Here is a 20,452-nt window from a genome sequence, read left to right on the forward strand (position 1 = left end):
AACCCCCCCAAATGACCCCATTTTGGAAAGTAGACCCCCTAAGGAAATTGATAAGTGGCATGTTGAGCCCATTGAGGGATCTAGGGCTAGGCTACCAGCTTCAGGTCCATTGGGACTTCCCCTGGCTCTGTGGGAAGGCGGCAAGTAACATTTACCCTTCTTATAGACTGTGTTGTCGTGTGTACTATAAGTGTGGGGAAGAACCATCAAGTCTCATTGCTCATGGAAAAGACTCAGCTTGGTCTTTTGACACTTCTCGCCAGCACTGTAAGGGTTAAAACAGGCCCCAAAATGGACATCATTACAGTTTTGGCATGCCGCAGCAACAGGGGGGTGGGTACCACATTTCCCAAGTAACATTTGTACCAATCCGTTGGCAGAGGGAGGAGCTCCGGCTCTGCAGAGGAGGATAAGGAAGTGCCGCAACGTGTGTCTGATTGTGGGATATTAAGAAGATGGCGCAGCTCGTGAGTGAAATGGCGGATTGGAGAAAGTCTGCTCCGGGTGTCTACATTGACCCGAGTGGAAGAAAACCTGTTCTGACCAATACTGGGGTGCGGTATGGACCGAATGGTCAGTTTGCCTTGTACACAGCCGGAGGCTAAGAGTCTCTGGGGTGATCTATGGAAAATGTACAGGCCTGGTCACGCACTTGAGGCCATGGATCATCTGTGAATGCTGCAGGGAGCATCCGTTCGAGGTTGCCTTCCCAACTCTACCTCCAAGAATCCTATAAGTGGATTGGGACAGGAGCGTCTCCGTCCCTTCGGAGAGTGATGTCCAGGGCCTGTTGGTTTTCACCCAAGTTGTTCCGGAAGCTGCTACCTCTACCACAGCGATTAACCCAGGACAAAGCGCAGCGATCACTTTGAAGGGCCGAGGTCGGGCCAGGTTGTTCGTGTTGATGACTGGGTTACCTGAGAAAAAAGTACTGGGGACGGGTAAGTCAGCAAGCAATGAGCGTGGTGTACCTGTGGGGGAAGTGATGCCAGTCGCTGTGAAGGGAGCTGATATAGAGGTGCCAGCCAAGGTAAAGAAATGATCTCCTAGCCGAAGAGTGTTCGACTATCTCAGATTCGGACGATCTGTCCGATATCTTATTGGAACTCTTTTCAGACACCCTGTCTTACTCTGAAAATTGGGGAGAGAGTGACGAGGAGTTAGTCAGCAATGTGCAGGGAGACGAGACACCTGCTACTACTACCACAAGTGTGCAGATTATGCTGTCAGCCAGTGCAGCCCCGCTGATCAGCATTACCAGGTCCTTCGAGGAGGATCAAAAGAATCCATTTGCTCCCACAGCCCGGCCTATTGAACCTATACCAAGCTTCAAAGCCGATTATAAGCCAGAGGTGGTTGCTGGGTATCCAGTTCAGCGTGCCCCAAATGCTCGGGTTCTATCTGGGTACGGAGACCCTAAAACCCAGCCTCAGCTGTCTAAGATCCAGCCTATCATTATTAAGAAGGTAGCAGAAAATTACGGATATTTATACCCCTTAATTCCTCCTCTTTTAGAAGAGGAGATCTTGGATAAGTAAATACAATGGGTGGATGAGGTTGTCCAGGAATTCTTCCAAATAACCCTCAAGGTGGACTTTCTAAAAGGATCTCCAAAAATTTCCGGCAGATAGCTTTCAGTGCAGGATACGTGGAGCTATGGCCACAAAATCAATCTAGACAGTGTTATCCTCCGTAAGCCAGACAAGTCAGATACCAGGTTGTCACTGTGAATGCCAAAAAAAAAGATGTGACACTGCCAGATCCCAGATAATACTGGTGAAATCTTGTCAATATGATACCTTGTGGATTACAAATATGGGTTGTGTGATGTCAAGGATGCTCTGCTGATAGTTACCTTGAACACCTTTTTAAAATGTTACTAATGGGAAATCCCAGAAAGCCTTAATGCCAGGACTGTGCTGGACTGAATGCTGCTGGCAGTTACAGGGAAGATGATGGAAAACGTGAATCTATTGTATCATCACAGGATGACGCTTGTGGATACATAGATAATAGTGTGCCAACATCCCAGTAATTTTGAGAAAGGGAATGGTTGGATAAAGATATGGACTTTAAAGACACACGCATAGACTTTATGTAAAAAATTGTTTATATTTTAATCAGATAATGGTAAAAACCATGTATTTAAATAATATGAAAAAAGACATGTAAATAAATGGCCTCATTGACTCTCCTACTACCTATAATACAAATAATAGGTTGAATATACTGTATATTAGTACAATAGTTTAAATATGCAGTATCAATATAAATCTAAAATTGTTTGATACATGAGGTGGTTGAGTCGTGATGAAAAGTCACTCATGGAGATTGCTCTACATGCTACATGTGTTGGTGCGCTTCTTCAGGAGCTTGAGTATCTAGTACATGTATATAAAAAAACATACAAACAGATCATATCATACAGATAAAATGTAAACATAAGTAAACCGTGAACTGGCCAATTTGGTAAGGCCCAGCAAAACAAGTAACCCAGAATAAGTGACAGTCTAGGGGACAAGAAGCAAAACCTGACTGTGGGGACATATATATCTCAATACAATGTACTAGAATAGCAGTATGCATAGGTATATATAGCTAATATATGTTGAAGGAAATGGATACTTACATGCTAGGAAGGTTTAGAGTAACGAGGTATAGAGATTGGTAATGTACTGTGGATCAAATAATTGTCCCAAAGATTCAATCATAAGTAATAGTAAATCTATAAAGAAAAGGATACATAATAACAGCATATGTACACGTACAAATAAATGTCATTTGTCATTCAAAGAGTGACAGCGCTAAAAGCTGAAAATTGGTCTGGGCAGGAGGGGGGTTTAGGTGGCCAGTAAGCAAGTGGTTAAACAAAGTATGTGTATATATATATATATATATATATATATATATATATATATATATATAAGAAGGCCAGTATGGTGGCCTGAATTTATGGGAGGAGCCCGGGGGGTATTTAACCAGCCCGTTCGCCTGTGGTAGTTGTCGGTTTCCGGTGTGCAATACCACGTCACTAGGCCGACAGCGCGTGTTGATCACCATTGATTACCATTCGGACAAACGTCTCCCTTCTAGGAAGTCTCGCAGTGCTCGTGTTCCGTCCGGTTTTGTACAATCTCGCTGGCTCGACTGCCACAGGTAGGGGTCTCGATTGACCTTCCTTTCCATATTTATTTGAGTGTCGTAAAACCCAAAAATGTCATATCGTTCGTGATGATACCGGGTTGTTATCACTCAAAACGCACATGTCCGCATACGCCCTTCATTTCACGGGCGTCGTTCGGTAGATATTGCTTGTAATACTATGTTAGTAGCTGGTTGTCTAAATCTTGTTTGTCGTGTGCCGCAGTCATATCGTTGCCAGTCGTATCTTACGGCACAACGACTCGTGCCTCTGCCACAAGCTGGCTCACGTAGGCCATTTCTTCATTTCACCTGTCACTTACTACGCTCCGATTCTAATCCAGTTGCATAAACTAAATGCACCGATTCGTCCCGGTGTGCCCCTAGGTACTCGGCCTCATTTCGGTACATGCTCCAGAGCCCGCTCGTTCCAACCGTCCGGGTCTCTGTCATGGGGGGGGGTCATTTCTGGTCACCTACTACGTTCGAATCGATACCAGTCGTCTTTTCAAATAAAAACGCACAGGTTCGACCAACGTATCCCAAGGATCTTGGCCTCATTTCAGTACATGCTCCAGAGCCCGTTCGTTACCATTCCAACCCGGGCCCTGTCATGGGAGTCATTTCACGTCACCTATCACGTTCGAATCAATACCAGTCGCTTTGTCAAAACGCACAGGTTTCGATCGACGTGTCCCAGTTTGCGTTGGCCTAATTTCGGTACATGCGCTAGAGCCCGTTCGTTGACGGTCGCGAGTCGCGTCCTCTCCGAGTCGTAGCTCTACCATGGGAAACATTTCATCCTCATCTAGTACGCCCGGTTCGAGTCCGATCGCATTCACTTGCATCGACTCGTCCGGACGGTCCCAGGTTTGTAGGTTTCGGCCTCATTTCAGTGCATGCTCCAGAAATCCGGGTCGGTTCCAGCCTCAGTCTGTGGCCGGCCGTCCCAGGCCTCTGTCATGACAATAGTCCTTTAATTCATTTCACTGTCACATTCCGCGCTCCGGTTCGAATCCAGTCGCACGATCGCATGCACCGATTCGCTCCGGTTCGCCCCAGGTTATTTCCCACATTTCAGTACGTGCTCCAGAGTCCGTGCTGTTGTCAGTCGTACTAGCGACACAACCAGTGGTGCCTCTGTCACGGCAACCATACTTCATCTCACGATCACTTATAGCGCCCCGACCCGAATCCAGTAGCATCTATGATGCATCGATACGGTTCGGCGTGCCCCAGAGGGAACAGCCACATTTCACTTATTTTTTCCACAGGTTGCCTGGCGTTCGGCCAAAAAAAAAAAAAGAGAAGGAAAACAGAAAGTATGAGGGAAATAACGGCGCGATGACTTAGAAATTGTGGCGAAGAAATATCTACTCACCGGTGCACTTCAGTTGTGTTAGCCAGCCGCTTACGTCGCTTGTCAGTTTCCTTGTTAGGCTCCTTCAACAATTATCATCTGTTGTTTCTCTCTCCAGGTCAGTCTAACTTTCGCAGGTCCACCCTGCACCAGCTTGGACGTTATCTCCCAGGTAAAAAAAAAAAAAAAAACAAGAGGGCTAGGAGTGGAAAAGGCGACAGCGAGACGGACCGATACACATATGTATGTACGCTAAGGCACACGTCAATATATATGTGTATACGCGTTCGCTTCCGCCTTAGTACCCAGCAACAGGTGGGTTCACTTGGAAAATAGAGAAACAGTCTTGACTTTGTCATCCTTTATAGGTTCCGGTCGTCCATCTATCTTCCCCAAAGAGATAGGACATCACTCCTAGGACACGATCCATCAGGAGCCATGTCCCAGCTCGGCAGCGAAGACCTTACTGCCCCCCTGTCACCTCGCCCGCCTTCAGTGAGCGACAGTATACAGTCTTTCAGGGGCTGGACTATCCCTAGGCTGACAGCAGAGCTCAGACGCAGGGGCATCCCCTTCCCAGCCACAGCTAGGAAAGCAGAGCTGTTTAGGCTCCTCTCTACCCCCCCAGCTACCGCCGGGCCTAGTACCCCGCCTCAGGCTACTCTGCAGTCCATCTCAACGGCCATAGGCCAACTACATGCCATGGTGTCGTCTCTATCCAGCTCGGTCACGGATGTTCAAACCAGAGTGACCCTCTTAGAAACACTCCCAGCCACAGCCACCCCGGTGCCGGACGCAGTCCCGTCTCCACTACCAACAGGTACCGAAGGCACATGTCCCGTGGTCTGTCCAGCACATCTAGTGCCGGCCAGCATTAGGAAGGACATCTTGGACGGCAAGGATGTTAACCTTGCCTCCTTGCTCATTTCAGTACATGACCTGGCAGAGAATAAGGCTTACACCTGGGGGGATGTATCCGTAGTCCTCAAAGCTAAGGACCCCAGGCTGAACCGTAAACTATCCATCCCCGAGTTTACCCTAGCCTTTGGAACGCTGAGAGATGTCGTTTGCTCAGCCTCTCCTGCCAGGAGGGTAGAACTAGATTTGTATCTCCACACGGTGGTGGACCTGGGATACAAATATGGTGGCTTTGCTTTCTACGACTACCATCGTTCCTTCTCAGCGAAAGCAGCCGCCAAACTGGCACAGTTCCAGTCACCCACAGACTGGAGCCTTATGGATACGGAACTATTTTGCCGGCATTTTGCCGGCCTTCGTTCACCCCTGTGTGCCATCTGCCAGTCCTCCACCCATACCGCTCCCTGGTGCGCCAACATACCGGCTAGTCGCCCAGTAGAGTTTCCCTCCACCTCTGCCGCAGCCCTAGGCCCATCAGGCTCGGCACCTAAGAACCAGGTGGACAAATTTGGACGCACGGTCCGAACCGTTGGGGGTGCGGCCATCTGCAATAACTTTAACTATGGTTCTTGCAATTACAGCCAGTGCCGTCTACTGCACATCTGCGTTATATGCCACAGGGCACACCCCAGAAATTTGTGCGAGGTCAAAGCGCACAAAGGCTCTTGACTAAGCCGTATAGATGTGCTTTGCCTGGGCTTCTATCTCAACACGCACCCCACTCCTTCACTAGCCACCTTCCTCATCGGTGGCTTCACCTCAGGTTTCCACACCGGCCTCATCTCCCTACCCCACCAAACCCACGAGTGCAGAAACCTCCGCTCAGCAGCCTCTGACGAACAGGCCATCGACCTGCTGCTGCAGAACGAGGTGGATCGAGGCTTCGTCATAGGCCTCTTCACTCAGCCCCCCTTCAATATGTGGAGAGTTAGCCCTATTGGGCTTGTCAAGGGCAAGTTTTCCAATAAAAACCGTTTAGTGTATGACCTGTCTGCGCCTCGTTCTTCTCACATTCCCAGCTTAAACTCCTTGATCCCTTCTGAGGAGTTCTCCTTAAAGTACTCCTCCGTGGACATGGCAATTCAGGCCATCCTTAAAGTAGGCACAGGTGCGTGGCTGGCCAAAGCGGACATATCCGACGCCTTTAAACTGTTGCCTATCCACCCGTCCCTCTGGTGCTGGCACGGGATCAAGTGGAAGGATCAATATTACTTCGCTACGAAGTTGACGTTCGGCTCCAAAAGCAGCCCGTGGCTGTTCGACATGTTCGCTCAGTCCCTCGAGTGGATTCTCTTACACAAGGTCGGCTGTCAGCAAATTATCCACTACCTAGACGACTTCTTGTTGATAGAACGGCCAGGCACACCTCCGAGGGATCTCGACAAGTTAAGGACCGTCTTTGGGAACCTCAATGTTCCCATCGCTGAACATAAGGTGGAAGGACCCGCACGTTCAATCACCTTCCTTGGAGTCAATTTAGACACCAGCTCCATGAAAGCCAGCCTGCCCCTTGACAAACTAACCCGCATCAAGGCGGCACTCCACGAATTCACTCGGACCAGGGGATGTACAAGGAGACAGCTGCAGTCGCTGTTGGGCATGCTCAACTATGCCATGCGCATTATTCCACAAGGCCGTTCCTTTGTATCACGTCTGTTGGTCTACCTGTCTCAGGCTCAAGACCCGGATCAAATCCTCTGCCTAGACACCGCAGCTTTAGCAGACCTGGCAATGTGGGACGAGTTCCTGTCCAACTGGAATGGCATCTCTCTCTTCATCCCGTGCATCTCACCTCTCTCACCACAGGTAGTCACAGATGCCGCGGCCTCTACAGGGTTTGCAGCAATTTTTGGCCACCATTGGTTCGCCGGACCCTGGCCTTCTCAAATTCTTAGGATCCCGGGGTTTAGTCAATCCTCTTCACTCTTCGAGCTCTACCCCATGGTTGCAGCCGCCCAGCTCTGGGGCCCTACCTGGTCTGGTCAAACGGTAGGCTTCACCACCGACAATCAGGCCACAGCCGAAATTGTCAATAAAGGCAGGTCTAAATCTCCCTCCGTGATGTCCTTCCTACGCAGGCTGGTGCAGCTGTCGCTACAGCACCAATTTAACGTTGTCTGCATGTTTATCCCAGGGAAATATAACCTCGCAGCTGACGCCCTGTCCCGTTTTAATTTCCGGTCCTTCTTTCTACAGGTTCCCAGTGCAGATACCACATCAGCTCCTATCCCGCATTGGTCGCAGTTGACCCTGGACTAGAGCCGCATCTACTAGGAGCCACGCAGCTCATCAACCGTTCTTTATCGGACAATACGCTGAAAGCCTACCAGGTAGCCTGGAAGGCCTTCAACACATTTCTGGTGGCCTCCACAGTAGGCACCCCCACAGATGCTAGACACATACTAGCCTTCATCTCGTACTGCCATAACCAACTGGCCTTGTCTTTTAACACCATCCGCTTATATTTAGCTGGCGTTCAGCACTTCCTCTCAATCCAGGATCCTACCAATCCCTCTGTTTTTTCGTCCCACGCTGTCCGAGCCATACTACGCGGCATCCAAAAACAACAACCGCCAGTGAAAGTCAAACGGCTCCCCATCACCAGTTCCATTTTCAGGGACATGTCCACCATACTCACCAGCTACCCCTTCGGTGCTCTCCCCAGTCTGGTCATACAGGCAGCCATTTACCTAGCCTTCTATGGCTTCCTTCGGCCCGGTGAGTTCACTCACAACAGCCCACACAGCCCAGTCCTCCGCAGACGTCATCTGCTCCGTCACCAGGACCATTTTATCCTCCACCTCCCGGTAACCAAGACCCAGCAGACAGGCACCGGCGTAGACATCCACCTCTTCAAGACTAACAATGCCTGGTGCCCGGTCGCGGTGCTTACACAGCTTCTCTCTCGGCTACCCGAGCTCCCGGACTCTAGCCCTCTTTTGCCCTTCCCGGTCAAACCACTAACTAACCACCAATTCATTAAGCATGTCAGGATTCTCCTCCGCAACTTGCTCCTCAATCCCAGTGAGTATTCCGGCCACTCCTTCCGCATCGGAGCAGCTTCATCCGCATCCCGGCATGGGGTCCCGGACCACGTCATCAAAAGGTTGGGCAGGTGGAAGTCGGCCTGCTTCACTCGGTACATCCCTAACCCACAGGTAGAGATGTCACGAGCATTCACTCAACTGGCTCAATAAAGATTAACCAGGAAACAATAAAACTCTTATCCCTACCTGACTGTTTTGCCCCCTTATTTTGGTATACCGTCCATTAGACCAAGGCACACTTTCAGGTCCATTTCATATAAGGTGTCTCATGATAAGCTTGTTTTGTTCAGATACATATCGGCCATAGGGCTCCAGCCATAAGTAAGAAGGCCAGTATGGTGGCCTGAATTTATGGGAGGAGCCCGGGGGGTATTTAACCAGCCCGTTCGCCTGTGGTAGTTGTCGGTTTCCGGTGCGCAATACCCTCCCTCCCATCCCCTTTTTAGGGCATTTATCTAAAACATTTCTCTTCAATCACATTTATTCTAATTACTGGGTATGCCCCCTTATTTTGGTATACCGTCCATTAGACCAAGGCACACTTTCAGGTCCATTTCATATAAGGTGTCTCATGATAAGCTTGTTTTGTTCAGATACATATCGGCCATAGGGCTCCAGCCATAAATACATATATATATATATCAGAAAAGCGCTTACCATGAGCTCAATATAGACGCATGATCACAAGCGTGATAGGGTGGTGCACATAAGATTCAGCAATGAAGTAATGGTAGACACACACAAGGATTATAGGTATATTCTGTAGCGGCGGCGTGAGTGAGCAAGTGTCACTGTGTTTTAAGATAAGCAGAAATGTCCAATAGCCAAAGGGGGAAGGAGAGTATTTTCAGAGGCGGCTCTAGGCTTTGTGAGGCCTTAGGCAAACCTTAGACATGAGACCCCATTCACTCCCATGATGGGAACAATAATTCAAGCAATAAAAATGAACTGTATAAATTGCATATATAAAGAGCCTTAAATCCTATGAACTATGAATTTACAGTTTCCAGAACTTTCTCTAACCAATTCTTCTTTAATCAAATATATATACTACATATACTGTATATTATATTAAAAATATATATATTTATTACACACACACAAATATAGATAACATTTGTGCAGCTGCTACTAGCAATATGTTTAAGGTATAACAAGAGTCAAAACCATATTTCTCCATTTACATGAAGGTCAGTTTAATATAACTCAGCACAGAGTTCCCCCTTACATCGGAGTGTGCAGGATTCCCCCTTCCACTGCAAGGAGACCTTTGATGTAAGGGGGAATGTTGCAGACATTGCTGTATGGGGGAACTCTGATGTAAGGGGGGGCTCTGGTGACAAGATCACCTTATATCAGAGTCCACGGCATTCCCCTTTACATCAGAGTTTCCCTTCATGTCATTGTCCACAGAGTTCCAACTTGCATTTAAAATGGAAACTCTAATGTGGTGGGGGGGGGGGGAGGGGGGCTCTGGTCACCATAAAGCACCTTCTGCAGAGTAAATGCACTAAGGTAAGGGGGGAGGGGCTTACTGATATAACGGGGAACCTTTATCAGTGCCCCCTTACCTTACTGTAGTTACTGCCCTCTACATCAGTGATTCCCCCTCAGACTGGCCTTGCTACGCTGTTTCTGACCACCACTAAGGTGCACCGTGTAGGACTCAGTCAGATGGTCCTCTCTGGGCTCCAACTTGATGGCTCTCATTTTATCCTATACTAGACTACGAGACTGTGCAGCCATAATACAATAGATGATCAAAGACTGCAGACCTATTAGAGGAGATGGTCAGAGGCTGAAGACATACTACAGGAGATGGTCAGACACTGCAGACATATTACAGGAGATGATCAGAGACTGCAGACATATTACAGGAGATGATCAGAGACTGCAGACATATTACAGGAGATGATCAGAGACTGCAGACATATTACAGGAGATGGTCAGACACTGCAGACATATTACAGGAGATGATCAGAGACTGCAGACATACTACAGGAGATGGTCAGACATACTACAGGAGATGGTCAGAGACTGCAGACATACTACAGGAGATGATCAGAGATTGCAGACATACTACAGGAGATGGTCAGACATACTACAGGAGATGGTCAGACATACTACAGGAGATGGTCAGAGACTGCAGACATACTACAGGAGATGGTCGGACACTGCAGACATTACAGGAGATGGTCAGAGACTGCAGTCATACTACAGGAGATGGTCAGAGACTGCAGTCATACTATAGGAGATGGTCAGAGACCGCAGTCATATTACAGAAGATATTGTAGACATGACCTTAAGGCCCCTTGATCCCCCCTTGATCCCCGCTGAACCGGCGGATGACAAGTCCATCTCAGAGAGTCCGCTCTCCCCTATGGGGTCCGTTTTCATCCGATCCGCAGATGGATGGTAAAATAGGGTTTTCCTCCGTCACACTTTTTTGGATCGAAGCGTGTCGGATGTCAGCGGACATGTCACCGCTGACATCCGTCGTTCCATAGACTAGCATGGAACGCCCGTTCAGGTCCGCTAAAAAACTGCCAGGGGGACCTGAACGGTCCGTCTGTGTGAAAGAGGCCTTAAGCAGAGAATGCACTAAGGTAAAATAAAAAAAAAAACTTGAGCCTTTAGAACCACTTTAAGTATAATTATCATCATTTAACCTCCTAGCCACAGATGCTTGGACAGAGAGCAGAGTTCTTAATACCCTATGGAATGTCTTATTGAAGTACAGCAAGTAAAATAAATTCCAAAGCTGCTGTAAAAAAAAGTTCAACGCTCTTTCTCTAATGTACACCATACATTATACATGTTTACTGACATTTTTGCCTAGAATAGGATCATCTTTTCCTGACAGGCTGTCATGTGGAAAGCAGCGTGCTGTAATTGTCCTTGATTGATAGGAACTTCCAGGGATTATGCGACCCTGCAGCGTGTCCAGGTGATGTTTGTATGGAGCAGGATGGGGCTCTGGGCTCTCTCACACTGACAGCTCATGGCTCCTCTCCCCTTTGTAACTCTAGGTGTTTTTTGTCTCACTTTGTCCTTATTAGGAATTTCACTTTGTGCCTCAAAATGAGATTGAACTTCCCAGCCGCATACCCATTGCAAATTCTGCACTTACCTGCATTAACCCTTCCCTTCCTAAGGCAGTAAGTAGTGTAATTAGCTGACTTAATCAGTAAACATTTCAACAAGACAAAACGCTATTTTCCAAATGCTAGCAGATTCAAGAAGAATAATGTTTATCTTGGAACTGGAGTCTTTATATGTACAGATTTGCTTATCCTAGAAACGATGAAAAACAAAATCAGACAAAAATAAAGTCATTCTCTGTCTTCCAGCAGTTCGTGTTTTCTGAAACATTGTTCTTTATAAAGAAATAATTGTGGCGTGCATTGTAGAAAAGACAATAATAAGCATATCATTACCCAGTGTTAGTAGGAATGGGGAGAATAAATCAGTGCTATTTTGTAAAATGCATTAAAATAGGATTTCACAGCAGTATTAGCAGCTTACTGGATATGTTATATTTTTTGAATTCTTGTATTTCAAACTGTTGGACTGTGATAATTTACAATGTTTATATGGGATGTAAAGCATTTGCTTCAAACTGAATGGTTGTGCACAGGCACAAGTGGATCATTCACAGAAATACAATTCAGAGGCTTAGAAAAAACTTGGATCACGCAGATTGTAAAAATCAGACAGTATAACAAGTATTTAATAAAAAAAAACAAAATGTGCCACACTATACTATATATATATATATATATATATATATATATATATATATATATATATATATATATATATATATATGCAAAACGATAAAACTGTCCACGGTATTATAAAACCCAAACTGATAAACAAAAATAAATCACAACAAATGTATATGCCAACAAGTAAAACAAGCATTAACCAGTTCAGGTCCACCCCATAGCAGTTTTACTGCTACAGGGCGGCACCTGTGCGCTGGATCACGTAAATATGTGTGATCTAGCTCTTGCCGTAAGGAGCACACATGCGCGCCACTGTGTGTGATCAGCAGACAGGTGACAGTCCAGATCCGGTTCTTCAAGGGTAGGGGGCACGCAAGCACGCCACCGGCAGCATGCGCCTGCTGTGTGTGATCAGCAGCAAGTACCACATACTTGATGTCAGCCGGCACCCAACGATGATCCAGCAGAGGTACAGAATGGCGGTCTGCCTATGTAAACAAGGCAGATCGCCATGCTGACAGGAGGGAAGGCATGAATTCTATGTCTCTGCAAAGCGGGGACATGGATCCATGTCTTCCCCTAGTAAAAGCACATCCCACACAGACTAGGCACACAGTTAACCCTTTGATAACCCCTTATGTTAACCCCTTCCCCGTCAGTGTCATAAATACAGTGACAGTGCAAATGTTTTATTACTGATCACTGTATTAGTGTCACTTGTCCCCAAAAAGTGTCAAAAGTGTCAGAAAGTCCACCTCAATATGGGGGCCCTACTATAAGTCACTGATCGAAGCCGTTACTAGTAAAATAAATAAATACATAAAAATATCCCATCGTTTGTAGAAAATATAACTTTTGTGCAAACTAATCAATATACGCTTACTGGGATTTTCTTTTTACCAAAAATATGGCTGTGTGAACACAGCTCACATTAAAACTGGAGTCAGCGGGGAAATGGAGAAATCCCCCCACAGACACTGACAGGCTCTCTGTCTCCCTTCCCAGGAGAGCCTGCGCACAATCCCGGTGGTGGCCACAGCGGTACACAGGCCCTCAGGGCACGTGCTACACCAGGATGGTGGAATCATTTTAATGATATTATTTTCAGTAGAGCTTGCCCTTAACATTGTAATGCTTCAAAGGTATGAGGCAATTGCTCCATCACTGTGTATAATATCTTATTATTAACGTGTCAGTTGAGGCATTACATGAGGTTTTTCAATGTGAAATCCTGACTTTTTTTTAGATAGGATAGATTTCTAGGTTAATGTATAGCACATTGAATCACATTCTATGAAACATTTTTGGGGGGAAACAACCCCCAAAAAATAGGTCCATAGAAAGATAAAAGGTCAATTCATGTGGGTACCTTGGGATAGTATTCTATAAATAAGTAGAGTTTTCCTAATATCTCTTTTTTTTCCTCTACAGTTATCCTGGTGGTGGTATTTGGGATCTGCTGGGCTCCTTTCCACACTGAACGACTGATGTGGAGCTTTATTAATAATTGGACCGCTGAAATGCATCAAATGTTCAGCTTTGTCCATGTTATCTCCGGAGTATTATTTTATCTCAGTTCTGCAGTCAACCCAATCCTGTACAACTTGCTCTCTACTCGTTTCCGTGAGATGTTTAAAGAGGTTATGTGCCACGGAAGGAAGAAGAGGCTTGGTTCTCGGAGGTCTTCCCCTAGCGTTACACGTGTCACCACACGAAGCACAGTTTGTGAGCATGTTCCAGGAAATGGACTTCCCTTCGCTGAGGTGGATGAATTTGATGTATATGAAGAATGTGGACAAAAATGACATCTTATTTTTGATTTCCTCTATCCAGAGCTGTCATTTTTATTTTGCACTGGATTGTAAACTCTAATGCATCTGCTATACTTGCAGACTTCTGTTGTACTTACACAGAAATATCCAACTCAGTGGAACCACAAAACACCTAAAAAAATGTTTCTCAGAAGACGCAATGTCTGGTAGTATAGTGGTCAAGACCGCTTCCTTTGACTACTGCACACGGAATAAAAATAGCTTTTTATGACAAGAGAACTATGTAGGTTACTCCACACGGCCTTCTAAAAATTACAAGAAACTTGTAGCTGATCAGGGATGTTATATATAGAAATAGAGGGATCAGGGTCCTTAGATTTATCACTTATTCGCTACAGTGCTGTCCCTAGAACCTGCTCTGTCTCACAGTAGAATGTTAGAAGAAGTGAAATAGGCTGGGGCCTGCATTCCAGAAACAGAAACAAGACAGGTTAATAATGTGTATGCACTGCAGCCTCTCACGTAGCCAATAATTCCGGAGAGCCCACTGACGTTTTACTCAATTATAGACTCATATAAGTAAAACAAGATGACAAGATTGTATGGCATGAAATAGAAGAATTTCTTGTTAAAGAGCCATTAAACCGAAAATAATGAAGTTCTATAATAATGAAAAGGAAATATTTCTATATATAAAAGACAAGATTGTTTCTAATAAACTTCTTGAATGTATATATCTACATTTGTAACAAAATTACTTTATAAACTTTCTAGAAGCACTAATGGAGGAATCAGAATCTAATTTTATTAAACGTGTTTTAGACATGATTTGATAGGGCTCGTTCATGGGGTGGTTTTCAAGGTAGTAAGCCCTTGTACACACAGTCGGACATTCCGACAACAAAATCCATCGGATTTTGTCCGAAACTTGTGTTGCATACACATGGTCGGACAAAGTTGTCGGAAAATCCAATCGTTCGGAACGTGAAGACGTTATTTCGTTACAACGGGACTATGTTCAGGCTAGTAGCCAATAGCTTTGGTCAAGGAATTTGATCTGAGCATGCGTGGCACTTTGTCCGATCGGAATTCTCTACAAATGATAGGACAAAATCCCATCGGACCATGTTGTCGGAAAATTTTATAGCCCAGCTCTAAAACTTTGTCGGTCGGATATTCTGACGGAAACAGTCCGATGGAGCCCACACACGGTCGGATTATCCGACAACATGGTCCGATCTGACATTTTCCGTCGGAATGTCCAACCGCGTGTACAAGGGCTAAGACCTTAAGAGAATGGCAATCCTGATATTTTCCATAATGAGAAGGTGTTAAAAAGGACAGCATAAAAAAATAATAACATTCCTATTACAAGCTGTGAAAGGTATTATTAGTAGCATGCCCTTCACTGCGATGGGAGATCACCTAAAATCCAAGCTCAGATCTTCTAGCATGTCAACATAAATTAAACCCTTAGCCTAGAAGTCTGACATTGGCAGATATGTATGTTTATTCATTGGTGTGGCTGTAAGATTGGCCATACACCTAGGGATGCAGCAGACACAAACCAACCCTTAGCATAGAAAATCATCTAAAAATTGCAGCATCGCTCCTCCAACCTAGTTTCTGTCAAGCCATAAGGAAGTGGGGAAGAGGTGAATGGAACAGATGCCCCTGCCACTATGTATCTCAGCAAAGAACAGCTGCAATTGAAACACCTTTTTTTGGCCAGCTGCCATCTGCCTCTATAGATGTGACCTGTCCTCATTCAGGCATTGGATAACTGCCATTTCATATCTATGGGCTGCTAATTGTTGATCTGTACAATTTTTTCCTATTGGTTGGTAAAAGGATTCCAAGACCGGCTGTTAAAATTCCCATGTCCCTGCAATGACCATGGTCCCAGACACCTTGTGGAGAATTCAACTTTTCTAATTAAAAGCAGGGTAACAGATTTTATATACTGAAAATTACTACAAGGTCATACTTAGTTACCTGGTAGGTGAAATATAGAATACTGAGCAACTTGTATATATTCTTTCCCCAAACAGCGTTAAAGCGTGTAAATAATCATATTTTCACAGTAGGAAGCTCGGTAGGAATAAGCTAGAAGTTTCGCGCTAATTGCTACATACAAGCAAAATCCACGGAGTCTAATCCTAGTTTTTATTTACTATTACTTTTTTTATATACACAAGTAGTTGTGTATAAAGTACTATACTATAGTAGTCCAGATTATTACCCTTTACTGTCATTTCCTGGTTGTATTGTAGTTGTAAAGTGTGTACTGTGTTTTCTGCAAATTGCCTCTTACAAAGCAGGATGCCCTCAAAATCAAAGCCCAGAATGTTAGATAAGTGTTGCTAATTCCCTTTATTCCTGAAAACACACAATATAAGCTTGAAAGTCATTAGATTCTAATGTAAATGACTCTCTAATCTGAAATGACAATTATATTCTCTGTCTCGAAGGAGAAGAACTCAGACACTCAAAGACTATGTCTGTACCTAAATATCCCCATGTGTGACTACATTCTGATTTATGTACATTAAGTAATTTTTTTTTTAAATATGCACTTCCACTTATAAGTAGCTTTTTAAAACCACTAATTAGCAAGAACAGTTGTAAACAAACTCTTCCTTTTAGCACTGTAGCATGGCATACAAACATAAGAATAAAGGACTGAAGGGTCTTATAACTGTATAAAGTAACGAGGGTCCCATGTATGACCATGCATAGAGGTAGTGGTCAAAAGCTGTTGTGGTTGTAAATGTGCCTGATCTGTTTCTGAGAATAATGAGGAAGCCCCATCTTATCCTCCAATATCAGTCAGCAGAAATCACATTATACCTGCTGTGACAAGGCAAGTCTGCAATTTCTGTCTGGTACAGCAATCTGGTCCATTGCTTTCATAGCATAAAATATTGTCTGACATCATCTATTATTTTCAAAAAGAAAAACTAAAGCTAGAAAAAAAAAACGTTCTTCAAAGTGGCATTGATTTGCTATTTTGCCATTTGTTTCACAATTTTTCCCCAATCAGTTGACTTAATTTTAAATAGGACCTGAACTGTAAAAGCTGTGCTGAAAAAAAAGGCCTGTAGTCTCCTTGCAGGTGATCTTTCTTCATTACTGACTTACCATGCCTTGTTCTGTCTCGGTATATATAGGTAGCCATCTTGGTAGAGGCAAGGTCTTACTTTCTCATGTTAGAGCCTCCGGCAAGAATAGTGACCCAGATAACAAGAATAACTTGCCACTAATTTATGGCAGCATTGAATTGTAAGTCTGTTAACTTGCTGCATATTTTCACTAGCAAGTTGCACACTTGCAGAGCACTTGAAGCACAAGTTCTAGTCGACAGAAGTCTCTAGCAAGAGCAAAGTTGCAGTGGTGAGTCTACAGCAAGAGCTCTGTAAATCTACAGCATGAAAATTCAGCCACAGTGACCCCTGTGGTGGGATGACTATTCCACAGCATAACTGAACCAGAACTTGCAGCAGATTCGCAGAATGTTTAAGAAAGTTAATTTGGAATCCTGCAATGCAGACTTGCTGCAATTGTGCTACAAACTTTGGAAGCCTGGCAAGTCTAGCAATAGCTTAGGAAGTCATTTTCAAACTTGCAGCACAATTGCTTGCTATCTGGGGAGCAGAACAGTAATAATCTCATCAACTCTCACTCCAAGTTGGACGTCAAAGGCAGCAGGGCCTTAATCTCATACTGCAGATATACAGTTATGGCGCTATAAGTACAGGAGTGCCTAGGCACCTTAAAGCGGGAGTCCGCCGGGAGTCCCCCGTTTTTTTTTTAAAAAAAAGCCAGCAGCTACAAATACTGCAGCTGCTGACTTTTAAAATAAGGACACTTACCCGCCCAGCGCGCCCGCGATGTCGGCACCCGAAGCCGATCTCTCGATCGTCTCTCGGGTGCTGCCGCCGCCATCTTGGATATGGGAATCAGGAAGTGGAGCCTTTCGGCTTAATTTCCCGGTTCCCTACTGCGCATGCGCGAGTCGCGCTGCGCAATAAGGATGGTCCCCGCTGTCTCTGGGATCCATGTGCTTCCCAGCAGGCAACGGGGGACCTTCGGAAAGGGGCGTAGATTCTGCGCAAAGGGGCGTACCTTCTGCATAATCTACCCCAGAAGTGGGTGCAGATACCTGTACTGTACAGGTACCTGCACCCCCCTCCCCCCTGAAAGGTGCCAATTGTGGCGCGGGAGGGGGGGAGGGTTCCAATGAGCTGAAGGTCCACTTTAGGGTGGACCTCCGCTTTAACATACCAGGAAGTGCATTGCTACTTTTCAGGAGGAATTAAAACAAAATATACATTTTTTCAGAGTAATGATTAGGCACAAATAAAAATTTTAGGTGCTCCCTTTAACATAGCAAAACTTCATTTTATGAGTTCAAGTCCATGTTTAAACACATCCTGCAGTTTCAAGCTTTTATAAACTTGGCAACAAAAGGGCGATACTAAGAAAAGTGCAGGAAATATAGCAACTATTTACTAGTAGTTTCCATTCTGATAGCTTTATATGTTTGTGGAAAACACTCTAGTAAATTATAAAACACAATTATTAATAATATGCCATTGTTAATAAATTAATAATATTTTAGGTTTATTGGCACTTTAACAAAGTCCACAGGATTTACGTGTAAATTAATTAAGCTTACATAGTCCGGAGCAGCATTGTCACACATGATTTATTGCAGGATATATTTTAAAACTATTTTTTCTTCTCTTTACAGGAGAAAGTTTTATAAAAGCACAGTAACAAAAAACTAGGTGATTTATAACCAGTTGCATTTTTATTCTTTGCTCATTATACAGTCATTTATCAAGGTGTATGAATAACAGTGTAAAGTCCTGACTGACCACAGACCATAGTATAAATATCATTATTATGTATGTATTTCTGTGTAATGTATGTATATAATGTTGTCACATATTTAAAACCATGTAGTCATGTACACACATTCTGTATATAGTGAAGTGATTCTTTAATTTATGCTGGTTGTTATATGAATGAAGACATCTTTGAAAACGTCTTTTTTTTATTTATTTTTTTTATATATAAAAAATATTGTTTTGTGGTAGAAAATGTTTGTAGCACGGAAAAAAAATAATAATGCTGTTCTACAGATAGACACTCTGGTATTACCACTTCCCAATGCCACAATTGCATTGGAAAGTGCTTAATGAGCACTGGGCTGGCCTACTTGCAGTAGTAATGATATCAATATATCATTATATTGATATATAATATATCAATATATCATTATATATATGATATAATAATGATATCAACCTTTTTAGTAACGCTTATTTATTTGATTATTATATGTAGAATTAATAATACAACCACTGGAAGCAGCAGCCAAAGAAAACATTTATCTTGATACATAACTGCGTAGCAGCAATGTTGAAGTGCAATATTATTTTATTATTAATGTAATATTGTTAGCACATACATAGATGACACTCATGGATTCGGTAAAACAAGTTTGCAGGTTTCTATAAGCAATAGGGAAATTGAATCTTTCTTTTATTGACTTCACTCTTGACAGCTGACTGGGTTGTTCTGTCCTAAATAATGGTCTATATATCTATTAAAAAATACCAGGTCCGAATGATTCTGCCAGTTTAAGGTTCAAGAGGGAACACCAAAGTTCTGTTTCCTGATTAAGAGCAATGGCTTTCTACAGTATCCAGGGTCATATGCCAGCTTGTTCCCTTTCATTTTTAATCTCCTTATACAAAAATATTTGTAGTTATGGTACTTACCATGTACCTCTTATAAGAGGTTTCCTTATTTAAAGAGATTGTAAAGTGTTTTTAAATGTCTATTATGGTCAGAACTAAAAAAATAAAATAAAAAATATAGTTTATATCAGGTAAATATGAAATCCTGAATATTATTTTTTGTATTCTCTTTTTGGGTCACCAGATGGAACTGTAGTCTATTTTTTCACAGGTTTATCAGACACTGCTTAGCCCTTCTAAAGTAAAAAACCTGTTTTATTTAATTCCTAAAAGCTTCACCTGAAATATACACACCCATGAGTTATGCCGCGTACACACGACCGGACTTTTTGACGGACTAGGTCCGACGGTCTTCCCGATAGACTTTCGTTGGAGATCTGATGGACTTTCTGAAGGAAATGGACTTGGCCACACACGACCGGACTAAGTCAGTTTGAAAGTCTGTTCTGTTTGAATGTGATGACGTAAATGGGACTAAACAAGGAAGTTCAATAGCCAGTAGCCAATAGCTGCCTTCACTTCGTATTTGGTCCATCGGACTAGCACACAGACGAACAGTTTTCCCAATTTTTTAGTCTGTCCATATTGAGTCTGTCGGATAGATTTGAAACATGTTTTATTTCCAGGTCCACCGATCAAATTGTCCGATGGATTCTGGTCCGCAGGACCAAGTCTGCCGGAAAGTCCGATTGTGTGTACGTGCCATTAGAGAAGTGAC

At 44.0% G+C, this 20,452-nt stretch overlaps 1 protein-coding gene across 1 annotated transcript in view; it reads left to right on the forward strand.

Annotated features, from left to right (window-relative positions):
- Window positions 1-19,019, forward strand: part of NMUR1 (neuromedin U receptor 1) — a 98,072-nt gene extending 79,053 nt beyond the window's left edge. The window contains exon 4 of the mRNA XM_077487673.1: window positions 13,626-19,019. Within this exon, the coding sequence (XP_077343799.1) occupies window positions 13,626-13,999 (374 nt within the window). The 3' untranslated portion in view covers window positions 14,000-19,019. The remainder of the gene's footprint in view (window positions 1-13,625) is intronic.
- The last annotated feature ends 1,433 nt before the right edge of the window (window positions 19,020-20,452 follow it).

Source organism: Lithobates pipiens, unplaced genomic scaffold (genome assembly GCF_037356315.1).
Source record: "Lithobates pipiens isolate NorthernLeopardFrog02 unplaced genomic scaffold, aLitPip1_a1.2 Scaffold_18, whole genome shotgun sequence".
Taxonomy (NCBI): domain Eukaryota; kingdom Metazoa; phylum Chordata; class Amphibia; order Anura; family Ranidae; genus Lithobates; species Lithobates pipiens.